The sequence below is a fragment of the Lepidochelys kempii genome, chromosome 1 (assembly GCF_965140285.1).
Source record: "Lepidochelys kempii isolate rLepKem1 chromosome 1, rLepKem1.hap1, whole genome shotgun sequence".
NCBI lineage: Eukaryota > Metazoa > Chordata > Testudines > Cheloniidae > Lepidochelys > Lepidochelys kempii.
In genome coordinates, this window is record NC_136380.1 from 16,343,558 (window position 1) to 16,370,502 (window position 26,945).

General features: G+C 40.8%; 1 protein-coding gene across 2 annotated transcripts in view; it reads left to right on the plus strand.

Moving 5' to 3' along the window:
* Positions 1 to 26,945, plus strand: part of ACER3 (alkaline ceramidase 3) — a 76,474-nt gene that overhangs the window by 40,678 nt on the left and 8,851 nt on the right. For both annotated transcript variants that reach the window (XM_073335212.2, XM_073335220.1), the window contains exons 3-9: positions 876 to 928; positions 4,214 to 4,266; positions 7,973 to 8,054; positions 9,421 to 9,456; positions 17,898 to 17,956; positions 20,922 to 21,023; positions 25,062 to 25,166. In XM_073335212.2, the coding sequence (XP_073191313.1) occupies positions 876 to 928; positions 4,214 to 4,266; positions 7,973 to 8,054; positions 9,421 to 9,456; positions 17,898 to 17,956; positions 20,922 to 21,023; positions 25,062 to 25,166 (490 nt within the window). The remainder of the gene's footprint in view (positions 1 to 875; positions 929 to 4,213; positions 4,267 to 7,972; positions 8,055 to 9,420; positions 9,457 to 17,897; positions 17,957 to 20,921; positions 21,024 to 25,061; positions 25,167 to 26,945) is intronic.

Here is a 26,945-nt window from a genome sequence, read left to right on the forward strand (position 1 = left end):
TGTCTTTGTCACATCCCTGAGCGACGTAACTTACAAATCAACTTAAGCGGTAGTGTAGACCAGCCTAACTCTACACCAGGGTCTTCTGCCCACACTGCTATATTGGTCAAGGACCACACGCCTGACTGACATAGCTATGCTGGCTGAAGTCTGAGTGTGGACATGGTTTAAGAATCTGTCTTCATCAGGCCTAAGAAAAACAAGGTGAATGATATCCAGGTAAGGTGGTGTCTTTAAACTAATGTCAGAAGTAAATACAGAGATGAGAGGGCAAATATGTCAAATGAAAAAAGCCAGGTGAATATATCAAGAGCTTCATAGAAGTCAGAAATGGAAAAGATCTGCTAGTCTTTTTTCTGAATAGTTCCATTAGGTTTACGTAATCTGCAATCCACAGCTGTACCTGGCTCTAATTCTGAAATCTGAACTCAAATCCTGTTTCCTGTGGTCTGATAAAGATTCTGTAAACTTTGGCTTTTAAAGCCTTTCAGCTGAACATCAACAAAAATATCACAGGTTTGTGGTTTTTATTTAGTCAGAAGACAATACTGTGTAACTGTTTCTCCATCTTTCTTAACGGTTCTAATACATTTAATATTTGGGAATACAATACTCCTGTGATCCTAATGCTCAGTGCTCTCCTATTTTATGGAAAAGAATGCTGGGGGAAATATTCTCTGACAAAAAGTTCAATGGGATCTTTAATGACCAATATGTCTGTCAAAAGGCGTTAAAAAAAAAATTGGATAGATGACTGAAAATGTCCCTGTCTGTGATGTTTAAAGATCTGTTGTCAGTGAAGTTAATTTGTTAAGATAATACACTGATGTGATTTTAACAAAGGTTATGCTAATTGTGTTTTGGTTTCATTTCAGCTGTTGGATTGGGATCCTGGTGCTTCCACATGACCCTGAAGTATGAAATGCAGGTTAGTACTAATCAGCAGATGCGAATAACCTTGTGCAGGTATCTCACTATTGTCCCCAAGTGTGCATTTGCTGGGTTTTTTTAATTCTGTAACCAAATGCCTCCAGTGGCTTGCTTTTCCCTCATAGGAATCAAATCAGGTGGCTGTGCATGTTCATTTTAAGTCTGGCAGAGCTGGCAAAGAATTATCACTCTAAAGGGGGACAGAATGTGTCATTTTAGGGATTTGTTCTTAGCTAATCTAATTTTGTTTGATTTATATGTAAAATATGTTTTTCACTGGATGTGATTCCTTTCAGCATAGATGTAGTGTGAGCCCTACTTTGTTAGCCATTGGTACTGATGTACATGCAGGAATGTATACTGGTTTCTAAATCAGTACTTTAATCAATTGACTATTTAGTAAAAGGGACGTTCCCTATTATGAGATTTAGAGTTTTCATTTGTGATGCTGTAATATTAAACTACATTACAGCTTCGACTTGGTACTGAACATTATTGCCTAGGATTATTTTTGTCATCCATTGGTATCCCCGTGTATTGCTTAATGTTGTAGCAGTATAAAACTGCACTTCTGGATGTGCATCTGCCCTTGGCACTTAAGTCGAAACTCTGTGAAAAGCAGTAATTGTTGGCTGGTTCTCCATTTGGGAATAATAGAAGAGGTTCTTCAGCAATACATTGTTGGGCAAGGAGATTCTAGTCCCAATATAGCGTCATTCCCAAGAAGACTTGAAGGGCTTTGCCATAGATATGAGAACACGAGACAAATTCATCTTCCAAGTCAAGGTCAGTATGGTGACGGCCTCCATAATCTTCTCTCTTATGTCTATGGGATTTGTTGGAGGCTGTCAGCCTCAGTGGTGCATATTATTATCTGTCATTGAGGTCAGAATGTATAAAGTACCGAAGCTTTTGCATATGCAAGGTCCCTTCTAGTACAAATTACTCCACAGCACTCAATATCTAGCTGTAGAAGCAGCTAACCTAAATGCGAGGGATTCACAATTACCCTGTTACTAGCTGATGAGTCCCCATAGTCAGAAAAAGTACATTCCATCCTTTAGACAATGCTGTTGTTCACTGGGTCTGTGTCTCAGCAATGAAAAGTCATCATTCATAGTGGCTCAAGTGGTAACTTTCACAGGAGCTATCATTAACTCAGTATTGCAAACAGACCATCAGGCAGAATTGTACAGCAAAGGGGAAAAGGCAATGGCTTCAGAAAAATTGTTCCAGTGGTTGCCTGAAGAGCAGCTGCCAAAACTGTTTGGTGGGCAGCTATATCCGCTCACTATGTCACTATGCAAGGTTCCTTGATGCTTGGACATCCAGTAGTTAAGACTTCTGAAAGGACTGATTCACACCCTCCTTCTTGTGCCTGGGCCATGCTGTCTTTTGGGGGGAATTGGTTCCCACCTAGATGGAATCTATTTGAACCTCTAGGAGATTTACTCTACTATTTTGTCCTTGAAAACTACCAAAATGTGAACTTTGGAGGCTAGTGTCCAGTTTTGAAAATGTTGGCCACAGTATTTGTTTTGATTTTGGTTTTATTTTCTTTCATGGAACCTTAATTTATTAACAACTTTTATTTAAAGAAGGAGCTACATGGATTAATCACGTGGTTATGCCTGACCAGACCTTGGAAAATTGAAATATCAAAAATGCTAAGAAATGGTTTAAGCAAACTCTGGGCTGTTCATCTCTAGTGCTGAATCTTCTAAATGAATAGCTTCATTTATCCTGGGTATTGTTGGTCATCCCTTCTGAATTCTCCAAGTTTTTTTTTTGCCAAAAATAAGAGACGTTAATTTGTTCTCACTCTTGATAGACTCGGCCACTATCTTAAAATGACTGAATTGCCTTTCAACGTGAAAGTTAAAAATTGAATGGTTATTTTGGCCAATGTGTTCAGAGGCCTTCTTCCCAAGTTGAGCAGTACCAGGCTGGCTTTATGCAAAGGAACATGTCAGTTACCATCGGGAGTGGTTTCCTTTCATGTGGTTCAGCACTTAGAGTAGGACTACAGCGTCTCTGGCACCAGTGCAGCTGTGGCCCCTCTGGGTGCCCCTGCACCAGTGGTAGTCTGGGAGCCAGGAGCCACTGTACCAGCACAGCTCCAGCCTGGCAATCCCCCTCAATAACCTTCAGAAAGGGGAGCACCACTGCCTCCAGCAGCAAAACATGCTGGCCTTATTTGCACCCCATTTGACCTCTTCCCCGGAAAATTCATTTCCCTCTGACAAAAATGTGGGTCAAAGTAAAGAAACATAAAAATTGTTCTTTAATTGAAACTATGTGGAGCGCTTACTGTCTAAGTTCATAATGTTTAATGACCCCTTTGTCAAGATTCAGTCTCTTGACTTTACTGTCATCTTCCGTGAGAAATCAACTCCGCACTCTCAAATTCACATGTGCATGTATGTAAGCACTCATTGGAGAGCAGAGTTTTGGTGGAAAAGGTGATGTTCTGATTCTGTGTATGTGATGCAAAAGTTCAAATGCAACATGAGCATCCTCAGCAGAAGTATCTATTCTTCATAGATCTTTCTTGCCTCCTCCATTAAGGTGGGTGTATTACTTCCCAAAGACTTTTCCCCCCTCCAGAAGAGTAACTTCATTTTCTTTAGACAAAATGTTGTGATCCTATTACTAATGGTTTAAAAATTGTTTAAGATAAAAATGCATTAATTTGCAGTCATAATTGGAAGACCCAATTATTGCAACTTACTACAGTTTACTTAATTTTGCAAATTAGAAGGTAAACGAAAAGCGAGGCTACTGCATCAGAGAATGTTTCGTAATGTACTAATGTTCTGTAATACTCTGTGCAAAAATAATGAGGTCTTAAAGAGGCTTCACTACAACCTCCTGATTAATTTTTATTGAGAGGTGGGGAGATACCACGAAATGTTTTGAGCAGGTTATGAAGTTTGGGGGTTAGGTAGTTCCTGTATTACAGGATTTCTTTAAAAATTTACTGGAAATTCCGTAAATGTTTAAAAGGGATATGAGAGTGGTGAAAATGGCAGAGATCTGTGAACGCATGCTGTCTCATAATATGTTATATTTGAAAGATTTGTTAAGCAAGCATGGTAACTCACCTGCTTTCTAAGGTTGAGAGGCATTTGATACTGTCGAAGATAAAATATAGTCAAGAATCTGGGTATCATAAAACTGTTAAAAACCCCTACTTAACAAGTGATTTCCTCCTGGTTAACTTACACCTGTGCATGAGTTAAAAGCGATTTTTCATGTTTTGGTGTTTCTCTGCTTTTTGTAGCTATTGGATGAACTGCCAATGATATACAGTTGTTGTGTGTTTGTCTACTGCCTGTAAGTATTTTGTCAAATGTTTTTAATATTGGAAAGCTACTTTTATGTAATGTCCAATACATGGAACCCAATCTGCTCTCATTTAAATTGATGCTAAAGCATCTATGCTATACTCAGTGCAGTCAACAATTTTACTAACAGTAAAGAATCACGATTTAATGGGCAGATTAGGAGCCAGGAACTCTGACTTCTAGTCCTAGCTTTGCTAACTTAGACTTGCTGTGTGACCAGGTGCAGATTGCTTAACCTCTTTGTCTATTTCCCTAGCTGTAAATGAGACATAACATTTTGGATAAAGTAAGACAATATTGTGATAAGCCTTGTAGAAATGTTAATAAACAAATCAAATTGCCTCCCTACTTCACAGGGATGTTGATTTAATGTTTGTAAAAACATTTTGCAAATGTAAAGCATTATATACAGTTAAGAATTAAGCAGTATTTGGCATGTAGACAACAAGAGTAATGAAACTCTTGCAAAAACAGCAGGGTTATCGTTCACTAGGGACAGTGTGCTCTGAATGTAGACTTCTAAATTTTGGTCAAACCTGCTTTCCATACCCTTAAAAAAAAAAAAAAAAAATTCTTAAGGAAACTAAATACTTTGTAGAAGAGTGTCCTGGAAAAACTAGAACATTTTGGCACAACATCCAAAGCAATTCTCCTCCTTGGATCAGGGAACTGTGTAGCATTTTGCAACTCCAACAAATGAGTCAAGTTATGCAATACTGTCTTTCCCACCTGCCACATCCAGTCCCTGAAGCGATATGGCGGGCTGTGCCTTGAAAATCCAACTAATGAAATCAATCCACTTATTCCTGTTATGAACTGGTTGCAAGCAATGAGTTTTGTTTGACTACTTAAAAACATAGAGACAGATCTTCAGCTGGTGTAAATTGGTGTAGCTTTATTGAAGTCTGCCTGTAGCTTGTGGATTAAGTGGAGTACTGTTGGGCCAAATCCTCAGGTGGGGTAAATTATCATAGCTGCATGCACTACAGTTTAGACCAGCTCTGATGTAAAACTTGGGTCCATAATGTTTTCATTCTTAAAACTGTTTCACTTTAATCTGAACCGATCCTAGAATCATAGAACCATCGGGTTAGAAGGGACCGCAAGGGTCATCTAGTGAGTCTAACCCCCTGCCAAGATGCAGGATTTGCTATGTCTAAACCAGTGGTTCTCAACCCGCAGCCCACGGGCCACTTGCGGCCCAATCAGCATATAGCTGCAGCCTATGTGACATCCTCAGTGCCATTCAGCTAGTATATATATTGTGTGGATGAGGCCCACATCACACACAGAGAGCAGCATATATGGCCTACAATGGTAAATAGGTTGAGAACCACTGGTTTAAACCATCCAAGACAGATGGCTATACAGCCTCCTTTTGACAACCTCCATTAAAGGGGAGCTTCCACAACCTTTCATAGAATCATAGAATATCAGGGTTGGAAGGGACCTCAGGAGATCATCTAGTCCAACCCCCTGCTCAAAGCAGGACCAATCCACAACTAAATCATCCCAGCCAGGGCTTTGTCAAGCCTGACCTTAAAAACTTCTAAGGAAGGAGATTCCACCACCTCCATAGGTAACACATTCCATTGCTTCACCACCCTCCTAGTGAAAAAGGTTTTCCTGATATCCAATCTAAACCTCCCCCACTGCAACTTGAGACCATTACTCCTCGTTCTGTCATCTGCTACCACTGAGAACAGTCTAGATCCATCCTCTTTGGAACCCCCTTTCAGGTAGTTGAAAGCAGCTATCAAATCCCCCCTCATTCTTCTCTTCCACAGACTGAACAATCCCAGTTCCCTCAGCCTCTCCTCATAAGTCATGTGTTCCAGTCCCCTAATCATTTTTGTTTCCCTCCACTGGATGCTTTCCAATTTTTTCACATCCTTCTTGTAGTGGGGGGCCCAAAACTGGACACAGTACTCCAGATGAGGCCTCACCAATGTCAAATAGAGGGGAATGATCACGTCCCTCGATCTGCTGGTAATGCCCCTACTTATACATCCCAAAATGCCATTGGCCGCCTTGGCAACAAGGGCACACTGTTGACTCCTATCCAGCTTCTCATCCACTGTAACCCCTGGGTCCTTTTCTGCCGAACTGCTGCCGAGCCATTCGGTCCCTAGTCTGTAGCGGTGCATGGGATTCTGCCGTCTTAAGTGCAGGACTCTGCCCTTGTCCTTATTGAACCTCATCAGAATTCTTTTGACCCAATCTTCTAATTTGTCTAGGTCCCTCTGTATCCTATCCTTACCCTCCAGTGTATCTACCTCTCCACCCAGTTTAGTGTCACCTGCAAACTTGCTGAGGGTGCAGTCCACGCCATCCTCCAGATCATTAATGAAGATATTGGGAAAAAAAACTGCCCCATGCGGTCTATTCCATTGTCCTACTGTTCTTACAGTTAGGAAGTTTTTCCTGAGATTTAATCTAAATCTGCTATGCTGTAGTTTGAACTCATTGCCTCTTGTCCTGCCCTCTGTGGCAAGAGAGAACAACTTTTCTCCATCTTTTATCCTGTACCCGTGAGATTTCTTTTGCATTTATTTTGCCTGAATTGAGTGTGATTCAGAGAAGAAAAAACCAAGTTCAAACACCAGTTCTTGGATCGTATTGATTATTCCATATTTTTAAAAGTATAATGGACCTAAGTGAGGCTTATGCACAGAATCTGCTTGAAATTATGTACAGTGAGTAGTATACTGCATGTAAATTCTTAAATATAAGTGCTTTACATAATGTGCTTATATTTAGTAAAATTATGGAAGCTTAAGAAGAGAGATCATCTAGTTCATCTGCTTGCCAAAGTAGGATTGTTCAATACAGAATATTCCCTAACCCTTGGTTCAATCTAATTTAAAATCCCAAGTAGTAGAATTTCCACCACTTCCCTTGGCAAGATGCTCTAGAGCCATACATCTTCCTGTCTTGAAGATTTTTTGCAGATAAATATATATTTTTCCTCCCTTTCATCCCATTACTATAAGGCTAAGTAATATTTCTCCCTCTGTGGTGATTTGTAGACATATAAACCCTTATTCATCATTTAAGCTATACGTATTTAGGTCTTAATTTTTCTTGACACATCCATTCCTCCAGCCCCAGTCACGTTTGCTGTTCTCAGAGTTCTTTCCCGTTTATCAAGCTCTTTTCTGATGATGTGGTTCTCAGAACTGTACCCAGTAATCTAAGTGTGATTGCACCACAGCCCATATAATTTCCTGTTTTCTGATGCAATATAATTTTGGGCTACATGTTACTATGTGAAAGTTTCAGTGTTTTTTCTAGTAACCACATCAAACTTGTGTCTAATTTGCTGTCCATGAAAGAGGAAGCCTTTTTAGGCATTATTTCTTCCCACCCTTTTTCTTTTCATTGGGTTAATCTTTCCCTGTGTGTATTAGCTTGTGTTTTCCCCAAACAAGTTGTTCATACAGTAACACATAATTAAAAGTAAATATCAGGCCAGTATTTATTACAAGTGAAATATACTCCATCTATAAAAGTGACAGGGCCTTGTGGGAAAGTATACATTTTCTTACAAGGCCCATGAGTTTCATGTCACTTCACTCACAGGTTCCCTTTAGTTTCCAACAGATGGTTCTTTTTAACATTATTACTTCTTGTAAGATTTATCATTTATATATGATAAAGTAGGACATGTAACTTTCCTGTATGTTTTATTTCAGGTATGAATGTTTCAAGCAGAAGAACAGTGTCAATTATCCTCTGCTTTTTGTATTAATAACTTTCAGTGTCATAGTCAGCATGGTAAGTAACTTTTTCTTATGCAGAACTTTCATATGTGCATTAGTAATTTTTCTAACATATAAGGAATATTAAACTGGCAAAATTCCATCTCTCGTACTTTATTGCTTGCTGTCGAAACTGGGCAGGGGAGAATAATTCTGTTCAAAGCTCGGGAGACTAATTTAGTTATTGTATTGTGAAAAATGTAATTTTTCTGTGGGAAACTTTAATGTCTTCTGTAAATAAAAACTGATTCAAAACACTTTATGTGGAAAAAGTTCATTCACATAGAGACTATAGGAAGGCAATCCAGGTGCTAAGGTCCTGGGACTGGGAGTCAGGAAAATGGTCTGCTGTTCTGACTCTTGCACTGCCTTGTTCTGAGACCTTGGGCAGTTGCTTTACCTTTCTGAGCCTTAGCTTCCTCATCTGTAAAATGAGAATAATAATGCTCAGTCATCTTTGTAAAGTGCTTTGAGATCTACAGTTAGAAAGCAATATATGTGCTAAATAGAGGTTAAAACCAGCCACAACTAGAAGTTAGCTGTTTAAATGATCAAAATAAATATGATACAGTTAAGGTTAATTTGTTTCTGTTCCTTGATTCAGCGTGCTCCCTGGATGTTTGTGGGGGGGTTTCCTAGGAACCTAAAACCACATGGGTGGAATCTCTATATTTGGTGATGGAGATAAAAGCCAAGTAATCCTGCCAGTTTCATTGCTGACCCTTATCATAATGTATTGCAGATTTTGCACCTTTATATGTGTTGGCTGTTCTTCTGAGCCTTTTTGGTATGGCATGTTGTGGAGCAGATCAGATGGAGACTGAAATGAAAAAATTCTTTTCATAGATACAGTGCCCACTTTTTTCCAAAACAGGATTTGAACTCGCTACCTTAGCAGTAGGAATCTACTGTGACTTTTTGTTAGCATCCATGGGAATTAAGAGATATCATTTAACAGAGACAGATTGATAATTTCAAGAAAAAATTAATTGCCTATGAGGACTATAGTTCAGCCTGTTTCAGTACCTATCAAGGATTATATATGTTCAAAATTTTAATGCACTTTTAACTCACTATATGTGTGTTGCAGTTTAAATAAATTGAGAGACGTTCACATCTAAAACTATCTGTTTAAGCTAGCTGTTAAAACTAATTTTTAAAATAGTGATGTAAATCTGGAGGGACTCAAAGAATATTGGTGCTTGTTATTGTCAGGGGAAAGAACTCAGATGCCTAATCAAGTTTAGTACTGTGTAGGTGGATAGTTGTATTTTTATTCTAAGATGGCTTCAGTCTTTCTGATTTTCAATATGTGTAAAAAAAAAAAATAATCTGTATGTAAAACAAAGTATGTGTAACACTTTTTCTTTGACTCTTTGCAGATTTACCTAAATTTGAAAGAGCCTGTATTTCATCAGGTAAATCTTATTCCTTTGCAATTAATTCTTTAGCGTAAAGACAGCCTTGTTAAATAATGTATGCAGTGTTGCTGTAGCCATGTTAGTGTCATGTTTGAGAATCTTGTATTATACATCACAGTTTACAAAAAGAATAATCATGCCTTACACTTTTTTTTTTTTTTTTAACTGGCGTACTGCAGTCCTGTCATTTGTTGACCTGGAAAAAATATTGGAGAATTATCTCAAAACTTAATGATTGTATTTCATTGTCAAGGAGTGCTGGGGTGAATTCAGTATTTGATTGAATATTTTACCTGGGTATTCAATGGCTACCTTATATAAATTACCAGGTCTACTGTGCGGTGAGGTGCATGAGAGAGAGGGACACCTGTCTGCTCTTCTCTCTTCTTGCTTGCTGGGAAGCCCTAGTTGCTCCTTAATAGCAATACAGCCTGTTTGTTTTTTCTGCTGGCTCCTCCTATTTCCTGTCAGAAGATAGGGATGAAAACTGGCTGCTCTCTAAAGGCTGCTGTGTGTGAGAGAAACACATTGAGTCTTTTCTCTTCAGAGGCACCAGATAAATGGAAATGTACCCAGTACCCTAACTCTTTGGTACTCTGTGGCTTTCCTGGTATTTATACCTCTGAGTTCAGTGATTTGACTCTGGGGCTTTAGAAGCACAGGTCGTTCCGGAATGAAAATACCAGGAAAGCTGCAGAAAGCCGATGAGTTAAGGGGCTTCAGCAGGCTACTAGGTCTGTTATATGAGAGATGGAGTACTGAGCAGCAGTTCTCTCCCTCTGCCTCCCTCAGTGGATGTGTCATCTTACCTTTATCTGTACCCACCTGTATTTGACTGAAAACTTAACGTTGGTGAAAAATTCAGGATGGTGTCTAGGAACAAGCCTGCATCTTCTAGAGTAATGTGACCTGCTGCATTTTCAGGCCCTCAGGGTCACTTGCATGCTTAGAGATTGATCTGTGTATTGATAGGGAGAAGGTTGCTTTTTTTGTGCTGGTATTTACCAATGCAAAAGGTTAGCAGTCATGATTATGTATCTACACAGAATGGGAGTGGATATTTCCCCACATGGATGGATGACTGACTGACCGGATAACATCTGGACAGTTAATGTGTTTTGTAGATGCTCAGCTTCTTGGAAGACTGAGCCTTGAAACCTTAATTTCTTCAGATGTCATGGCATAGAATATACCACCATCACTGGCACAGCTGTCACAATAAGAAATGGTATATGTATTTCTGCTGGTATATTAATAAAAAGCCTGATAATCATGGTGCTACTTTTATGCTTGTGTAACAAGAGGAACATATGCATTATTATGGTGATCAGGGTGAAAATAGAGACTTAAAGGAAATTCTTCCTTTGAGCCACTCACCGCTCTGGTTTTGAATCCGTTAATTTTAAATAATTTTGGATGTAACAACGGGGGAAATTAAGTTTTACTGATGCTGATGGTTTAAAGTCAAATGCCCACTGAGCAGTATTGCCCACTGCTGTGAAAGCATTACAGCTTGACTGCAGCCAGCTTGGCATGCTTTTAATGTCTGAGCTGCTAAATATGATGCAAATTAAGAGGTCGCATTCCTGTAGCAATAGGGAGAATTCTAGGAAACTTAAAATCCTTGCCTCTTGGCTTTAATGTTTATATCTGGTTTCCATTAAGTTCAGAATATAGCCTTCATGCCATCAATCATCATTTCACCACGAAGTTGTGAAGGGTAACAGTGAAAAATACGTAGCTCCTTAAAAATATTGTTTTTCTGCTATGACAGCTTTTTCCAAATTGTAAATTATTAGGGAAATGAACAAATTCCAAATGTTAAAGTACTGCACTCATTTTTGCATGGAATTTACCCAAATGCACTGTAAATCGGGAAGGAGTATTTCTATGATTGTGTAACTAAGCTAGGTATTTTTTCCACCTCAATATTTGCCCCTTATTTATAGAGTACATAGGGGATTGCTATGTAACTTCAGAATGTATTCATTTCGTTAAATATTTATTGAAGAATTAATGTGAATTTAATTACTTATATATAATTGCAGTTTAACTTTGAGGCCTGAGTCTATACTCACTTTTAAATAGCCAAGCAATGTTTTTCCTTACGGGACTTAAGTAATACCAGGAATCATCTCATACAGTCTCTATACATTGGTCAGTTTCACAAAGGAAGGGGCAAATAGTTGTGTTCAAGTAGAGAGTAAAGCAGGCCATGCTTTTTGTATCCTCTCAATCTCCTAGTCCACAAAGATGAAGTAACAACAGAAGGGTTCTGCATTGTTTCAGTACCCATGATCCAGGCCTCATTTTTCAGTCAGCTGCTTACTTTCTTTCCTGTTCTTCTGTCTTCTTCCTGGCTAATGCCCCGAAATTGCTTACAATTAGAGGGGCTTCCAATTATTTATGGCATAGTAAGAAAATAAGTAAAAGTACAGTGGTCCTCTCCTCCACACTAACAGTAGGTATCAAGGAGCTTTAGAAATCCCAGTGCTGCAATGGTAAGAACAGCCTACCATCCTTTGGCCAACTGAAGGCTGTACTTAATTTGCTTAACAGAATAAATTAGAGGCGGCCTCATCCCTAATACAAAGGTGTGGCCTTGACATCATGTACCATCTTGATCCACTCACTTGATGGGCAGCTGGGGCTTTGCAGTGGGGCTGCTCACAACCGGGCTAAGCTAACTCAGGTGCTCAGACCTGGGTGCTGATCACCTGAGTTAACTCTGCAGTGAAGATATACCATCACTGTGTTTGTACAGGGCCTAGCACAATGGGGGCCCTAATCTTGGGTGGGGTTTCTAGATCCTGATGTAATATAAGTAATAGTTTAAGCATCTGATTCCTTTCCCACCCTATTTCTTAAGCATCTTTCAGAAACTCAAGTCCTATACAGTAGAAATCTGTTTTTTGTACTGTAAACTGCAAATAAGACTTCCAGTTCCAGGATAGATGATGCTTAAATATTTAATGTTAAACATTTTGTTTTGGCGAAAAATATATTAACTGATAAATATTGGGTGGTGTACAAAAATCCAGACTCTCTTGGTGAAGTTCCTGATATCTGCAATAATAGTTGAAGCTAACAAACTGATGCTAACCAGTTTAATGAAGACTGGGGCAGAAAGTCAGGAGCAGTGTTAATAAATGGTGGGAAATAGCAGAAAACGGAACCTGTCTCCACTGGAAATGCAGTCTGATGGGTCTGGGACTAGTCTCCCTCAGGGTCCCCAAACTCTATTCCCAGCTGTGCCTCTGACTAGATACAGAAAGTGATTTTGTGTGAGTCACTTAATTTTCTGCATTAAAATACTAGTTTTAGTTTTTTGTAAATTCTGTTTAGGGCCCGGAGATGAAAGGCGTTACCTACTTTTAAGGGCAAAGTATTTACTACTGATAAGCCTAAGGCGTATTTTCCAGTGCAAAGGTGAAAAATTGTGGCAGCCTGAATAATGTGCAGCTTCATTTTTGCCACATACAGTGGGGAGGGAAGTGTTTTATGATAACTAACGTTGAAGAGATGCTTATGCGGCTTCCTTTTATTTAAGCTACTTTGCAAACTTTCTTACTTGGTCTGCTGTTTTCTCTAGTCCAATTTAAAGCAGATTCTGTAAGAGACAGAGTTACAGAAAGCTACCTTGTGTGTTTTCAAAGTATTGTAATTTAAGTGATGCAGTTATTTAATGCCACATTTAGAAATGCAGAGAGAAGCAACATAAAGAACTGGAGCAAACATAAGCAAAGCTTTTAAAAGAAAAAAACAAATATGTGTTATCTTTTGGGGGAGGTCAGGGAAGAAACTTAGAATTTTTATATTCAGTTTAAAAGATAGACTAGGAAATGTATAGAGTGGGTTCAAGCATTACTTAAAGCTCACTGTGTGGCTCCATTTATATTCCTCCAGCAAGAAACTACTGCAGCATGACTCTACAATTATTATCCCTTCATGGTCACAGTATCTCTTTACAATGTTTTGTGTCTGAGGATGATGGTGTTTGGCGTATGTCAGGAAGAACTATTAGAGAAAGAATGAGAAACTGGAACAATAAACGTGTATTCATCTTATTACTAACACGCTACTTTAAATTCTTGTTTCTTTTTTTCAAGATGTGTCAACGATGGATGTCTTTCCATTCACAGCAATAGTTAGTTTTTATCCCTGCATCATTATGACTATCTTCTATCCAAGCCATTAAGCCACTAATTTTGAGGGATCAAGTCAGTGGCTCTCAGGAAAAGTGCTTTCCTTCAGTTTTTGCTCCTTCATTCTGTCAGTAGCTGCTCCAAAGAGTAATATTTTTTAGCCAGTATTTTACCTGGCCTGTGGGCTGGTCATAAGCCAGGTGTTTCGCTAGATGGAGTAAAAGCCTTTCATACTTGTACAAAGAGCCAGTGTAAGTCTGTTACATGATAAAAGCTTGATGTTGGCTACTATTTTAACGAGTGTGACAGAAATCTGTCTGTAAAGCAGAAACGTGTATCCATATAGAAATAGAGGAATGCTTAGAGATGGAAATTGTAAGTAAGAAGAATGCAGTAAGGAAAATGATCAAAACTATCCTTTGGTAGTCCTTTAGCGTGCTGTCTCTTGTAGTGAGTTTTCTAACATTTTAGAACAAGTCTCTTGATTTGGGTGTCGAAGTGGAACAGATCATCTTAAATTTGTCCTTTTTGGAAATCAGGGTTAAGACAAGATAGAAGTGTTCATTAATGTATTGGAAATATTAAAAGGACCTCAAACTATACACAATACGGAGAGGCATAAAGATGGAGGACTCACTCTCTGGTTGTAGCAAGGTGTGAACTCCCTCTGGACACTTAAACACAGGCAGTATACAGCTTTCCTCAATTGGCTCAGTATTAACGATCACTATATCAAGTCTAGCTGGGTTGTTTCTGGGTCACACATCTCCCCAATAAAGGTAATAAGACTTTACTTAACTTTTCTGTTAATGCATAAAACAGATTGGAATTACGCTAGCAAATCCCTTTGTTTAGTTCTGCACTGCAATAGTGAATAAAAAGTAGTGACTGTTTTAGTAACAACTTTAATCGGCTCTTACTCTGAACACAAATGGGGCAGGTCCACTGTGCACTTTTCACATAGTCTGGATTGGAGCTTCACTTTAAGTACCATAAAGACTCAGGTCAGAATTGATTCAGTTCTGATACATATGGATAGTTAAGGTTAAGATTCTGTCATGGGTATTTTTAGTAAAAGTCAGGGACATGTCATGGGCAATAAACAAAAATTCACAGAAGCCTGCAACCTGTCCCTGACTTTTACTAAAAATACGTGGAGGTGTGTGTGGGACAAACAGCAGCTGCTCCAGCCCCAGGGACTCACCCAACCCCAGCCACTGCTCCGATGGCCGGGGACTGCTGCTTCGGTAGGCCTTGGGCTGGCCACCGGTCAGCTGTGCGGCAGGCTCAGGGCTCCGGTTGACCTCAGGACTGACACTTGCTCCAGCCCTGCCCCAAAAGAGGTCCCGGAAAGTCACAGAATCCGTGACAGAATCGTAACCTTATCAATAGTAAAATGTAGACATTATGGTCTGCCAGTCACCATAACCTTTCCTCTTTAATGCTAAAGGTTGATTTGAGACTAATATACAATCCTTCAATGGCTGCCTTTAAACTTCTGTGGAGGGATTTTTCTCAGCTGCTACAGTTACAATATTGTTATGCCAATAACCGAACCAGTTTGTTGTTTGTTTGTATTATGATAGAGCCTACAGGCCCCAGTTATTCTATTGCCAGAGATAGCTGCTGGCCTGAAGGCTAAATAAACAAAACAAAGGGTGGGGAAAGGGATAGAACATACAAGCAGTGTCAGTAAAATGTTGGTTTGCAAATGCCATACTAGTTCCTCAATTTTGTAGTGGTCTTGGTTTTTTAATACAATTATTGGAGGAGTTCTGTTTGTTAAATATTTATATTTAATATAGAACAAGAGAGAGAGAAGGAAAGATAGGAAGGGATTAGCTAAAAGGAAAAACAAAGGAAGGTCGGGGAATGGGGAAGGAAAAATAGAGAGGGATATGGAGGATATCACAATTTAGGGCAGGTGCACCTGTATCCGATGCATCCGATGAAGTGAGCTATAGCTCACGAAAGCTTATGCTCAAATAAATTGGTTAGTCTCTAAGATGCCACAAGTACTCCTTTTCTTTTTAAAAATTAATACCCAAGTTGTATAATTTGAAATATTACTTTGCTGCTGCCTAGCTTCATGTTATGGTTTACTGGCCAAGGATTCAGTGTCCATCTCACTGATTTGTTGATGTACCAAGAGAATACTGTGGTAAAAGAAAGGTAGTGTGGACCAGTATATGTGGCACTGGATTGGGACTCAGGAGACCTGGGTCTTAATCCAGCTTTGCCACTAGACTGCTGCATATTTGGGGACAAGTCACTTCACCTCTGTCTCAGTTTTTCCATATGTAAAATAAGGAAAATATTTACCTCCTGTGTAAAGTGCCAGATACCATCATTTCTGCTAATGTGTTCTCATTTGGGCTATTGACCTTATAACCATACTGTTAGAGGAGTCCATTTGGGGCTTATCATAGAATCAGAGAAGATTAGGGTTGGAAGAGACCTCAGGAGGTCATCTAGTCCAACCCCCTGCTGCATGTGAGAAAGGATGTGAGCAGCCATAAATTATTTCCTATTCATTTATTTTCCTAAATTGCTGCCTTTCACACTGGGGTGGTGTCTTTGAGTACAATCCCTCCTGAGCCATATTCTCAGCAGGTGTAAATTAGTGATGTTGTGCTGATATACCCCAACTAGGAGTTTTGCACCCCTTCTTCTTTGTCTCATTTTGCCACTTAATTTAATTCAGACTGCTCTTCCTTTTGGGGGGCAAGAAACATTAATCAATGTCCCATCTCTGCCATCTGAGATTGTTACCTAACCCCACGGCCACCTCTCTTCTCATTCAATCTCATGGTTGCTCCCCTCTCTATCATCTGCCCAGCTTTTTGTTGTACACCTCACTGGGAATAAATGCATTTGCTCGTTCCCTGTTGACCAAAAATTTAGAATGCCAGGGCAGGGGTTTCAGTTCCAGTAACTCTTTATCCTGCAGCACCTCTCTTTTTGAGGATGCCAGGTGCTTGTTCTCTGGCTAAGTGAAACTTCCCAAAACAGCAGCAGGTTTCTCAGTAAAACAAGATTTATTTAAAAGGAAAGAGAGAGAGACTGTTTTATTAAAAGAGGTGCTTTGCATAGGCTACTCTAAGTAAGGTGTTCTCAGCTGAAGTTGCAAAAAGTCAACTTGTCCCAAAGAGCAGTCTGTGGTGCTGACACCAGTGTCAAGAGTTCCATCCTCATGCTGTCCCGAGAGAGAGAGAGTGTCCCCATCTGCTGTTTATACAACTCTGCCTGTGGATTCATTGCCATATGCAGAGAGGTTAACTTACTCCCAGTGCTGTGTGTTTACTGCAAGATCATCCTATCCCTCATGATAATCCACCTCACCCAAGAGCGTATAGAGATGAATTCATTTTTTTTTCTTCAACTTAACCCCTGTGGCAACTCCTCAAATCCTTTTGCTTAGCGACTTCTGCAGCTTGTCCCGTACATTTCTAGGATTTCCCCCTCTCTATAAACGTCACAGTTGGCTTACTTACACTACAGCTTTCCATGCCATGGTGTGGCCAAGCTCTTCGTAAAATAAATTCTCTTCTGGTGGAGACTGATATTGGGGATAATCGTATCTGCTAATGGGCGAGTTGTGTTGTCTCCTGGAGCTCCCACTAATACCTTTATAATTGCTGACCAGTTTCACTAGGTCCTCTCAGATAAACAGGCGTATCATGATTGAGTTGTCGATCTACTCATAGAACACTACCTCATCCCTGTTTAGAGAAGGCCTCAATGTTGAACATATGCTACAGTTAACTTAAAATGCTCCCTTGGGCTTTGCTGAATGGTAGACATAGTGAGGTCTATTCAGATTTCTGCTTTCATTAATGCTGCACGGTATCATTACTCACAAATGCTGTCTGTGAAGGAGTTGCTAATTTAGACACCATCCAAGGCCACTGTCATTTTTGCAGGCCTGGATTAAAGTGCACAGAGAAGGGAAGACATGGTGATGTGCTCACGAAAGCTCATGCTCAAATAAATTGGTTAGTCTCTAAGGTGCCACAAGTACTCCTTTTCTTTTTGCTCCCTAATCAAAACTCAACTGCAGGGAGGCATTTTATACTTTGGCTTTGTTTTTCTTTTGTTTGGAAACTTAAAGGGGAAAAAACTATCCTCTATACTGTGGAATAGACAAAATGATGGTTTGAAAAAGTCAGTAAAGATACTGTAGATGAGAAACCAACAAACGTTTAGTTTTCTTTTGTGTTAGTATGGTTTAAAAACACAATAATACCTGCCTGTTACACACTAACATTGAATTTTATCTTTACTTTCCTGCAGATTGTGTATGGAGCACTAGTTTCTATTATAGTACTCCGGTCTGTATATATTGTATTGTGGTAAGTGACTGTTTCTTTAGCTCAGCATTACAAGTAGATACGTTCTAACTAGGTGTTTGCATCTAAGAGGTGTACATTTTAAAAACAATTTAACATGAGAAACTGGGATTGCTGACCACTTCTCTAAAATGAGTAAGAAACGCAAGGTCATATGCTCTCTGTCTTGTGGCAATGGAGAAGTGATTCATGTCTTTCAGTAAAGATATTTGATTGAAGTTAGGCTTTGTCTACACTGGCAACTGAACGACAAAACTTTTGTCATTCAGAGGTGTTAAAAAACCACACGCACTCCCCAAAAGACAAAACTTTTGTCAACGAAAAGCACCAGTGTGAAAAGCGCCTCATTGGGGGTGGACGGTTTTTGTCAGCAGGAGAGCTCTCTCGCGCGCGTGTTCTCTCTCTCTCTCTCTCTCTCTCTCTCTCTCTCTCTCTGACAAACAGAGGCTACGCTGGGTGCCTTTTAGCAGCACGGCTGTGATGGCACACCCGTGTTGCTAAAAGATGCATAGTGTAGACAGTCCCTTAGCCTGTGCCTTCAAGCAAGCCTGGACCACACACATTCATGATCAATGTCTTTTTGTCAACTGTTTTGACAGTAGCTTTGGACCAGTAGTTCGTAGATTCCTTCAGGCACAGGGACTCTCTCTTCCTTTGTTTTTTTAAAGTACTGTAAATACTGCCAGTGCTCAAACAAAAATTCTAGTAGCTGGCTGACGTTGGGGTCAGTCACAGGGTTAAACACTTCAGTTAATGTTTTCCCTGCAGCCCAGTCCTTAAAGTTAGCACGTAAAGAACTTGGATGCTAAAAGTTTTGTTGAAGTTACTGTTTTGAATGGGTAAAGTGTGATATATGTGAAGTTGGGAATTAAATTTTTTTTTTCAAAATAAAAGGAATGGTATCAAAAGAGCTGGAAGAACTGAGAACCAGTGAAAAGTCTCTCTTGGCAAAACTGAAGAAACAGAGAGACCAGCCAGTGTGAATAAATATATTAAATTAAGTTTCTAGGTTCACTTTGTGCCCTCTCCTCTCTTTTGTGTGTCTCCTGCTTGAGTGATCTCTTCTCTCAGGGGTTCAGATACTGCTTAGGTCTGAGCAATATATATCCATCTTGAGTTTGCCTACCGTAAAAAAGCGTGTGTGTGTTAGCAACTTAAGTTTACTGTCTTTCCAGCCCTGTAAATCCCAACAGCTCTGCCTATCCTTCCAACATCTTCTCTTGTATGTTCTGCTGTCACCCCAGTTAAAATGTGTAAAATCAAACCTTTCCTTCTCTTACCCCACCTTCCTGTCTTACCCAATACTTGACAACATTCAGTCGCTCTCTCCTTCTCTCATATCCAGACCCTCGCCATATCCTGTAGTTACTTCCTCCACATTCCCAAAATTCATCCCTTCCTGAACTCTGCTGTCCTGTGGCTGTCTAGTACCTAACTGCAAAAATATCCTTCCTTTACCTACTCCCTTCCCCCCAGTATCTTCTCATCCCCAAATCCATCAAACCCAGCCCCTAAAATCTTTCTTTCTATTACTCAAATTGGGCCCCCCTTCCTTAGACTCCTGCTCTGGCTTCTTACTTCCAGAACTCTTCAGAACTATGCTCCTACCTGTGTCTCCTCACCATTCACTTCTCATTCCCCGCACCCTTCCTAGTCTGATTGCTCAGAGGGTCTCTTTCGCCCAGTCCCACATTGTGCCTTCATTTATGCTGCCCTGTGCTCGTGGACCAGACTCTCAGTTAATAATGCGTGTAAACCCCCTTCTCTTTCCTCCTCCATGAAACACATAACCCCCTCTAATGAGCCGTTCCAGCTGAAATTAACAGTATATAATTTATGCCTTTCTTTGTTCATTCATATGTTCAGCTAACTTGTGCCCTTAGAAAGTAAGCTCTTTGGGTAAGGACGTTTTGGGGGTTTGGCTCAGCTTACCTGTTATATTTATGGGACTAAATAAATGCTAGTTAGAAATCAGTCTGCTGATGATGTGAATGGGTTTGTGTTTACCCCCTCAGTAACACATTCAGTGTATGTCTGATATGTTTGCCTTGAGGAAAAAATATCTACAAGCTCGTAAACCACACACCTCATGCCAGTCACCGTAACTCCAAAGTGTTTATTAACAGGAAACACTACTGTCAGAGAATTTTATTTACATTTAAAACATGAGTTGTGTTTCATGGTAGCTTCTTGGGGTTGGAATTGGATATTTTTGAGTACTTGTCCTAGTACTGTCAAAGGAACAAACTTCACCCACTTCCACTAAGACGTTAATGATTCGGTGGCCTACATGAATGCAAACAGTAAGATGGGCTTATGAATGATGTGCTGCCTTGCATCTGTGGTTCTTCAGCACATTTGTCTTGTATCCTAAATAGGATTTTTTTCCTAATGGCTCTCGTTGGTAAAACACAATCTGAAATGATTTTTTCTAAAACTGTCCACTGGGCTAGTGGTTGGCTTTGGTATGCCGCTTTATCGAAAGGCTGCAATAACTTTTGCTTTGAATGTTAAAGGGACACAAACCAACAACTACCCACAACGCTTCTGTCTGAAACTCTCTTACCTATCACTGTTAGAAGTAATACTAAAGAATAACCAAAAGAGATTAGAGAGGGGAAAAATTCTTTCCATTTAGTCTGTGCATTGGAATAGTCAGTTTAATTGTTTCCTCTCTTGTTTGTTTGTTTTTTTTCACACCTAGCTGTCAGGGTAAGAAATGTCTAGGAGGAAAATGAGTGATCACCCCAAAATAGCAAGGGACTTGGGATGTTTTACCTGACAGTACTGAGCCTTTAATTCACTTTTTAAAATGTGATTAGATTTCAAATTGATGGTGTCGCGTTAAAGGAATTTTAATCTTTTTTCCACCAGGCATTTAATTTGTAAATAGTGTAATTTATATATGTTACTTTAAATGCAGTTTGTATCCTCAAAACTAAATTTCACTTTGTTTCTCTCCCCCTAGGGTATACCCATGGCTTAGGGGTCTGGGCTATACATCCTTAAGTGTATTTTTAATGGGATTTTTTTTCTGGAACGTAGACAACATTTTCTGTGATAAATTGAGGTAAGCATTTGCAACTTGTCTGCATATCTTTTAATTTCTGAGTTCCATGGCTTTATTTGTTTTCTGCAGAATAATTCTGAGTCCATCTCCTGATATGTCAGTATAAGCCCCACAGAATATTTACAAGTGTTTTATCCAGTCTGCTCTTGATTAGCTCTCACAACAGAGTAGACCTCTAACAGCTGCTCAAATTCTAAGCATTGTTAGCGTGAAAAATGATGTAGAAATTCTGGAATTGGAATTTAACTGGTCATTTCGTTGGCAGCCCTCGAGGCAGAATACTAAATATCTTGCTTATCTACAGCTACTTTGAAACTAGTTCTTGAAAAAGTTTGAGACACGTATATAGTTTAAGCATCTCTTTCGTGGACTGGGAGTTTTGATGCTTAATCAGTAGTCGTTTCTTTACTTAAATATACACACACGTTTGAGAGCACATTCACCAAAGCGTGGTGATAACAGAACACTCCTATGTCCACGCTCCTAGCTGTGGAGAACTTCCATAAGCTCAAAATTCAAACAGCTTTTTATCCAGTAAGAAGACACTTTGGGTTGCCCCTACTGTGGAACCATAGGATACTTCTACACTGCAATACCTGTGACTGGCCTGTGTGAGCTTGGACTGTGGGGCTGTAAAATTGGAGTATAGACGTTCAGGCTCGGGCTGGAGTCCAAGCTCTGGTACCCTGCAAAGAGGGAGGGTCCCAAAGCCCAGGCTCCAGCCCGAGCCCAAACTTCTATACCTCAATTTTACAGGCCCACAGTCCAAGCCAGCTGACACGGGCCAGCTGAGGGTATTTAATTGCAGTATAAACATATCCATAGTGACCTCTAGTGCCTACAACATTTGGTCCTTTTCTTGCCATTGATGCTGAAAAGGCTTCCATGGCTGAATTGCTGCTGACTGATCTGGAGTCAGAGCTGTGAGCTCAGTATCATTCAGCCACCTGGCTGTGGCATTTTCTTTCTTCCTTTTTTTGGTCTCATTCTTGACTTAAAAAAAACTTACTGTGGTCACCAAAGGGAGTTTTAGGGCCTGTTATCTTTCCAGGTTTTGCCTTTTTTTCTTCTTCCTCTTTTTCAGCAAAATGTCAAAAATAGCAACCCTACAAGATCTTGAAACATCCAATATAGATGTATGTCTGTCAACTAATAAACAGTGACCACTCTTGGAGGAGTTTCAGGTGAATCACAGCTAATTAGTCTGACAGAGTTGCATCATTTTGGGCATTTGTGTCCTGGCGTGGCATTTGAAGAGACTCTCCTGGCCTCCTCACAACACCTCAACTCAATCCAATGCAAAGTCAGCCAGGAAGACCTCAAAGACAAAAGCTCACAGAAAGCCACTGTCAAATTTCACAGCTGGATGTCAAGTCTATGCATGGTAGAGCACAGGTCTGGCAAGATAGGTCCTGACAATGTATCACTCTTGAAATATTAATTCCCTGGGTGCATCCTAACAGTAGTACTAACCACCAACTTGGAGGACGTTTATTCATCTCTCTCTAGGGACAGGTTAAGGCCTGCATCAAGAAGATCCCAGTTGACTCCTGTGATCTCACCTCCTCTGCTCAGGCACTCTCTGGGCCTGTACTGACTTCAACTTCGACAGCATTACACCAGTAATTTACTATATTGGGCCAGAACCCAGCAAGGCATATTGTATAACCTGACATCCTCCTTCCACCACAGTTTGTGGCTGTTAATGATGTATGCACAACATTGGGCCAGTTGAAACTTGGTCCCAGCAGAGTTCTCTTGGAGCTTGCAGACCTGTGAATGTGTCAGCTATGTCAGTTGAGGCTCATGCCCAAAACTTGATGCTATTGATACATCTGGTGCTGGGATGTGACTCTGTCAGCACAAATGACAGGGTGTTCATTGAAGCTGCAGGTACTGGCACAAGGACTGACTGCTTTTTCAGCCATGCTGATGCAACCGTGAGGTCAAAACCACTCTATCAATTGAGGGAGTCTGCCCTTTGCCTGCAGTTTGCATCTTAGTAGATTGCATCAATCGCTAGAAGCACCTTTTTCCATCTCCAGCTGGCAAAAGGAAAAAAATGTCAGTGTACTTCCTACCGTACAATGTGTGTGTTGCTGCCTGTTGCAGTAATTTTTAATTTAACTGTACCTGTTTCATAGCTTTAATCCGAAATCCCTGGAACTTTGGAATCTCCAGGGGTGACTTACTAGAGCTGGTACTCTTGGAGAAGATACGTTTTCTTGCTTGTAATTTTTATTCTTTGGAAGTCTCCAAGGCCTTGACTACACTAAAGGGGTAAGTCAACTAAGTTACACAACTCCATCTACGTGAATAACATAGCTGGAGTCGAGGTAGCTTAGGTCAACTTACTACGATGTCTGTACCGTGGTGGGTCGACGGGAGACAGTCTCCCATAGACTTACCTTACACTTCTCGTTCTGGTGGAGTACCGGAGTCAATGGGAGAGCAATCTGCAGTCAATTTATCAGGTCTTCAATAGACCTGCTAAATCGACCCTGATGCATAGATCGCTGCAGTGTTGATCCGCAGTAAGTGGAGACATGCCCTAAGTTATGAGTCACACTGACCTACTCACCTCCTCTTAAATTTCAGGATTTTGTAACCATTTTGCACTTCACTTCTGTAACATGTTTCAATTTCCACAGAGAATGGAACTGATGAAAATACTAAAGGTCGCTATGGTTCCACAGCTAGGTTAGCACAGAGCACCCCTGGATGGAGCCACCAACTTTTGAATCTTGAGCTGTGGGAGCCACTGCTACTCCAGGGCTATGAGCATGGATCCAGGAGTGTCGATGTGTTACGTACATATTGTGGAGTTTCCCCTTTCTGTTCTTAATGCAGAATGACATTAACCTGGCTATTCATGAGCACATTTGTGTCTGCACAAGCATGTCCACCTCAACCCAGCTCTAGGACTAACACTAACTAGTTAACAAGGGCTACAGGAAATAAATAAAATCAGCTACCATATCCAATTTTTGTGATTGAATGTGAAAATCGATTTTTAAAAGGAAGGAAAAGATATTTAAACTCTCTCTCCATCTCAAATTAAAACCAACTTAATCATACTTGTCTCTAGAACTCTGTGGTGAGGAAGAGGAGCTGAGACAACTTGACTCCCCTCTTTGCTTTGTCCTCTTCCCCAGCAGCTCTCTTCCCAACTGTCAACCAACTGGGCAGAGCATTTCAAGCTCTGCACTCAATTCTGCTTCCTACCAGCAAAGCTCTTCAGTGTATGTCTACACTGCAATAAAACACTCATGACTGGCCCATGTCAGCTGACTTGGGCTCCCAGGGCTCAGTTGCAGGGCTAAAAAATTGCAGTGTAGACATTCGGGCTTGGGCTGGAGCCCAAATTCTGGGGCCCCACATATCCAGAGTCACTTTGAGTTATATATCAGGCATTTGCTGTCCTTGGTGGTTTGGGTCACAGCTGTCCACCCAGTCTGCCCTTGCCTCGCACTGGGAAGGAGAGAAAGTCAAGACAAACTTCCCATGAGGTTGGTGAGTGGGGACGAAATGGCTACTAGACACAGAGAAGTGGGTATGCAGTGTTGTTGTAGCCATGTCAGTCCCAAGATTAGGTGGGTTAGTTAATACATTTATTGGACCAGCTTCTGTTGGTGGGAGAGAGAGAAGCTTTTGAGCTTATACAGAGTTCTTCAGAAGGGTTCCAATTCCTCTCTCAGACCTTCTATTTTTTCACACTGGCCAGGAAACTGGCGGGAACAAAGTAAGATGCATTAGTATTTTCTGGTGTCTTTAGTATGATGTGATACCTGAAGTTATGGGTCTAAACCATTTAAGACTCTCAGTAGTTTTCCAAACCTATGAGAAGACTGGTTCGACGAACATCTTCCCAAACTAGGGATGGAAAAAATGTCGTCATTATTAACTTAGTAAAGACTGAACACAAATGTCGTACGTGACTGAGATACAGAAACAGTAACATGATCTGACAAGTGAACACTGCTGCTTGGGACTGCATAGTCTGGAACAAAATGCATTGTGACACGTTTCTTTGAACAGGGGATTACGAGAGAAGATGCCTCCTGTTGTGGGAGCCGTGACCCAGTTTCATGCTTGGTGGCACATTTTTACGGGCCTTGGCTCTTACCTTCATATCCTGCTAAGGTAGGAAACAGCCTTTTCCCCATAGCTTGTTAAGCAAAGTATGTGGGGTTTCTATAAATAGTTTTTAGATTTGAGTTGCTAGTTGGAAGTGCCTCATTTTAGAGTACCAGGCACACTAGTAAAATAATATCTATTCCATAATTATGCTTTGTTCTGTGGGTATTGGGGAATTGACCTTGGTAGCAGGCATGGTCTAACCTAGATGTTTATAAAACTGTTTTAGGATTAGTTTTTGACAAGTATTTTCCCAGTTGCATCTTGCCCTTTAAAAGTCATATTAGCTGAAAGGATTGGGAAAATAACCATTTTTATTAAACTAATGGGATGGAAGTTTCTGTAATTGGTAGAGAAATCTGTCTAAGAATATATACTATATATTAGAGTGTAGAATTGTTCGTGTTGCAGGGTGGGTTGCAATTCACACTGGCAGTCCTATAGTTTTTATCTCTCCAGCAGTGAAAATGCCAGTGGACTTGAGGTTGTATTGCTTCATTTTTCAAACACAAGATGTTAACTTAAATGTTTGTATTCCTTCGGGTTGCAATCCTGTAAACACTTACACCTGTGTTTAACTTTCTATGAGCTCTACCACTGCTGAAAACTAGTACAGCTATTTCATGAAGCAGGGAGATGAGGGTGCTATTTTCATCTAGAATACTTCATTGATGTCCAGGCACCTCTGATTACTCCCATGAGTAGCCCAGTTGAAAAGTTAAGCATGAGCATAAGCATTTGCAAGCTTGGAGCTGAATTCATGGTCAGGGGAGGTGCTCTTCAAATTTTCCAATCATTTTTGGCTCTTTCTTTACTGCTGTCTATTGTAGATCAGAATTAGAATTGGGTTAAGGATGGAATTTAAAATATTTTTGTTGCTCATTCGCAACATGTCATCAAAATGGCTTTGTCTCTCCTCTGAAACATAAATAGGGCCCTACCAAATTCACAGTCCATTATGGTCAATTTCATGGCTATAGGATATGAAAATTGGTAAATTCAACATTTTCAGATGTTTAAATCTGAAATTTCATGGTATTGTAAGCGTGGGGCTCCCAACCCAAAAGGTGATTGTGGGGGATCCTGATAGTGGGGGGGTCTGCAAACCTGTTGTAGTGGGGGTCATGGGATTGCCACCTTCAGTTCTGTGCTGCCTTCAGAGCTGGACATTGAAGGCAGCAACCGCAGAGCTTCCTGCAACCGCAGGACATTCCTGGAGGTGGGTCTGGTAGCGCCCCCCCACCTCTCCCGAGCAGCTGTGCAGGGGATGGACAAGTCCTGTCCCTTCCCAGTCCAGCTAGAGCTAGGAGCCCCTTTTGCTGGGGCACTCCCAGCAGCACAGGGAAGATTGGACCCAATGCGACAAGTTTCCTCTAGCTGCAGGAACCTCTGGGGCTGCTGCCCAGACCCAGGGTGCTCTGCAGCAGGGTGAGGCACCCGGAGGTGGGTCTGGTCCCCCGTCCCCTCCCCCCACCCAGAGCATCAGTGCAGGACTTGTCCATCCCCAGCCCTGCGAGAGCTAGGAACCCCTTTTGCTGGGGAGCTCCTAGGAACAAGGGGACATCAGGAGATCCACAAGCCTCCTCCAGCTGCATGAACCTTTGGGGCTGCAGCCCAGCCCCAGGGTGTCCTGTAGCAGGGGGAGGCACCCTGAGGTGGGTCTGGTCTCCCTCCTCAGAGCTGCTGTGCAGAGGATGGACAAGTCCTGTCCCTCCCCAGCCAGAGCTAGGAGCCCCCTTTGCTGGGGCACTCCTAGGAACAAGGGGACATGGGATTTCACAGAGA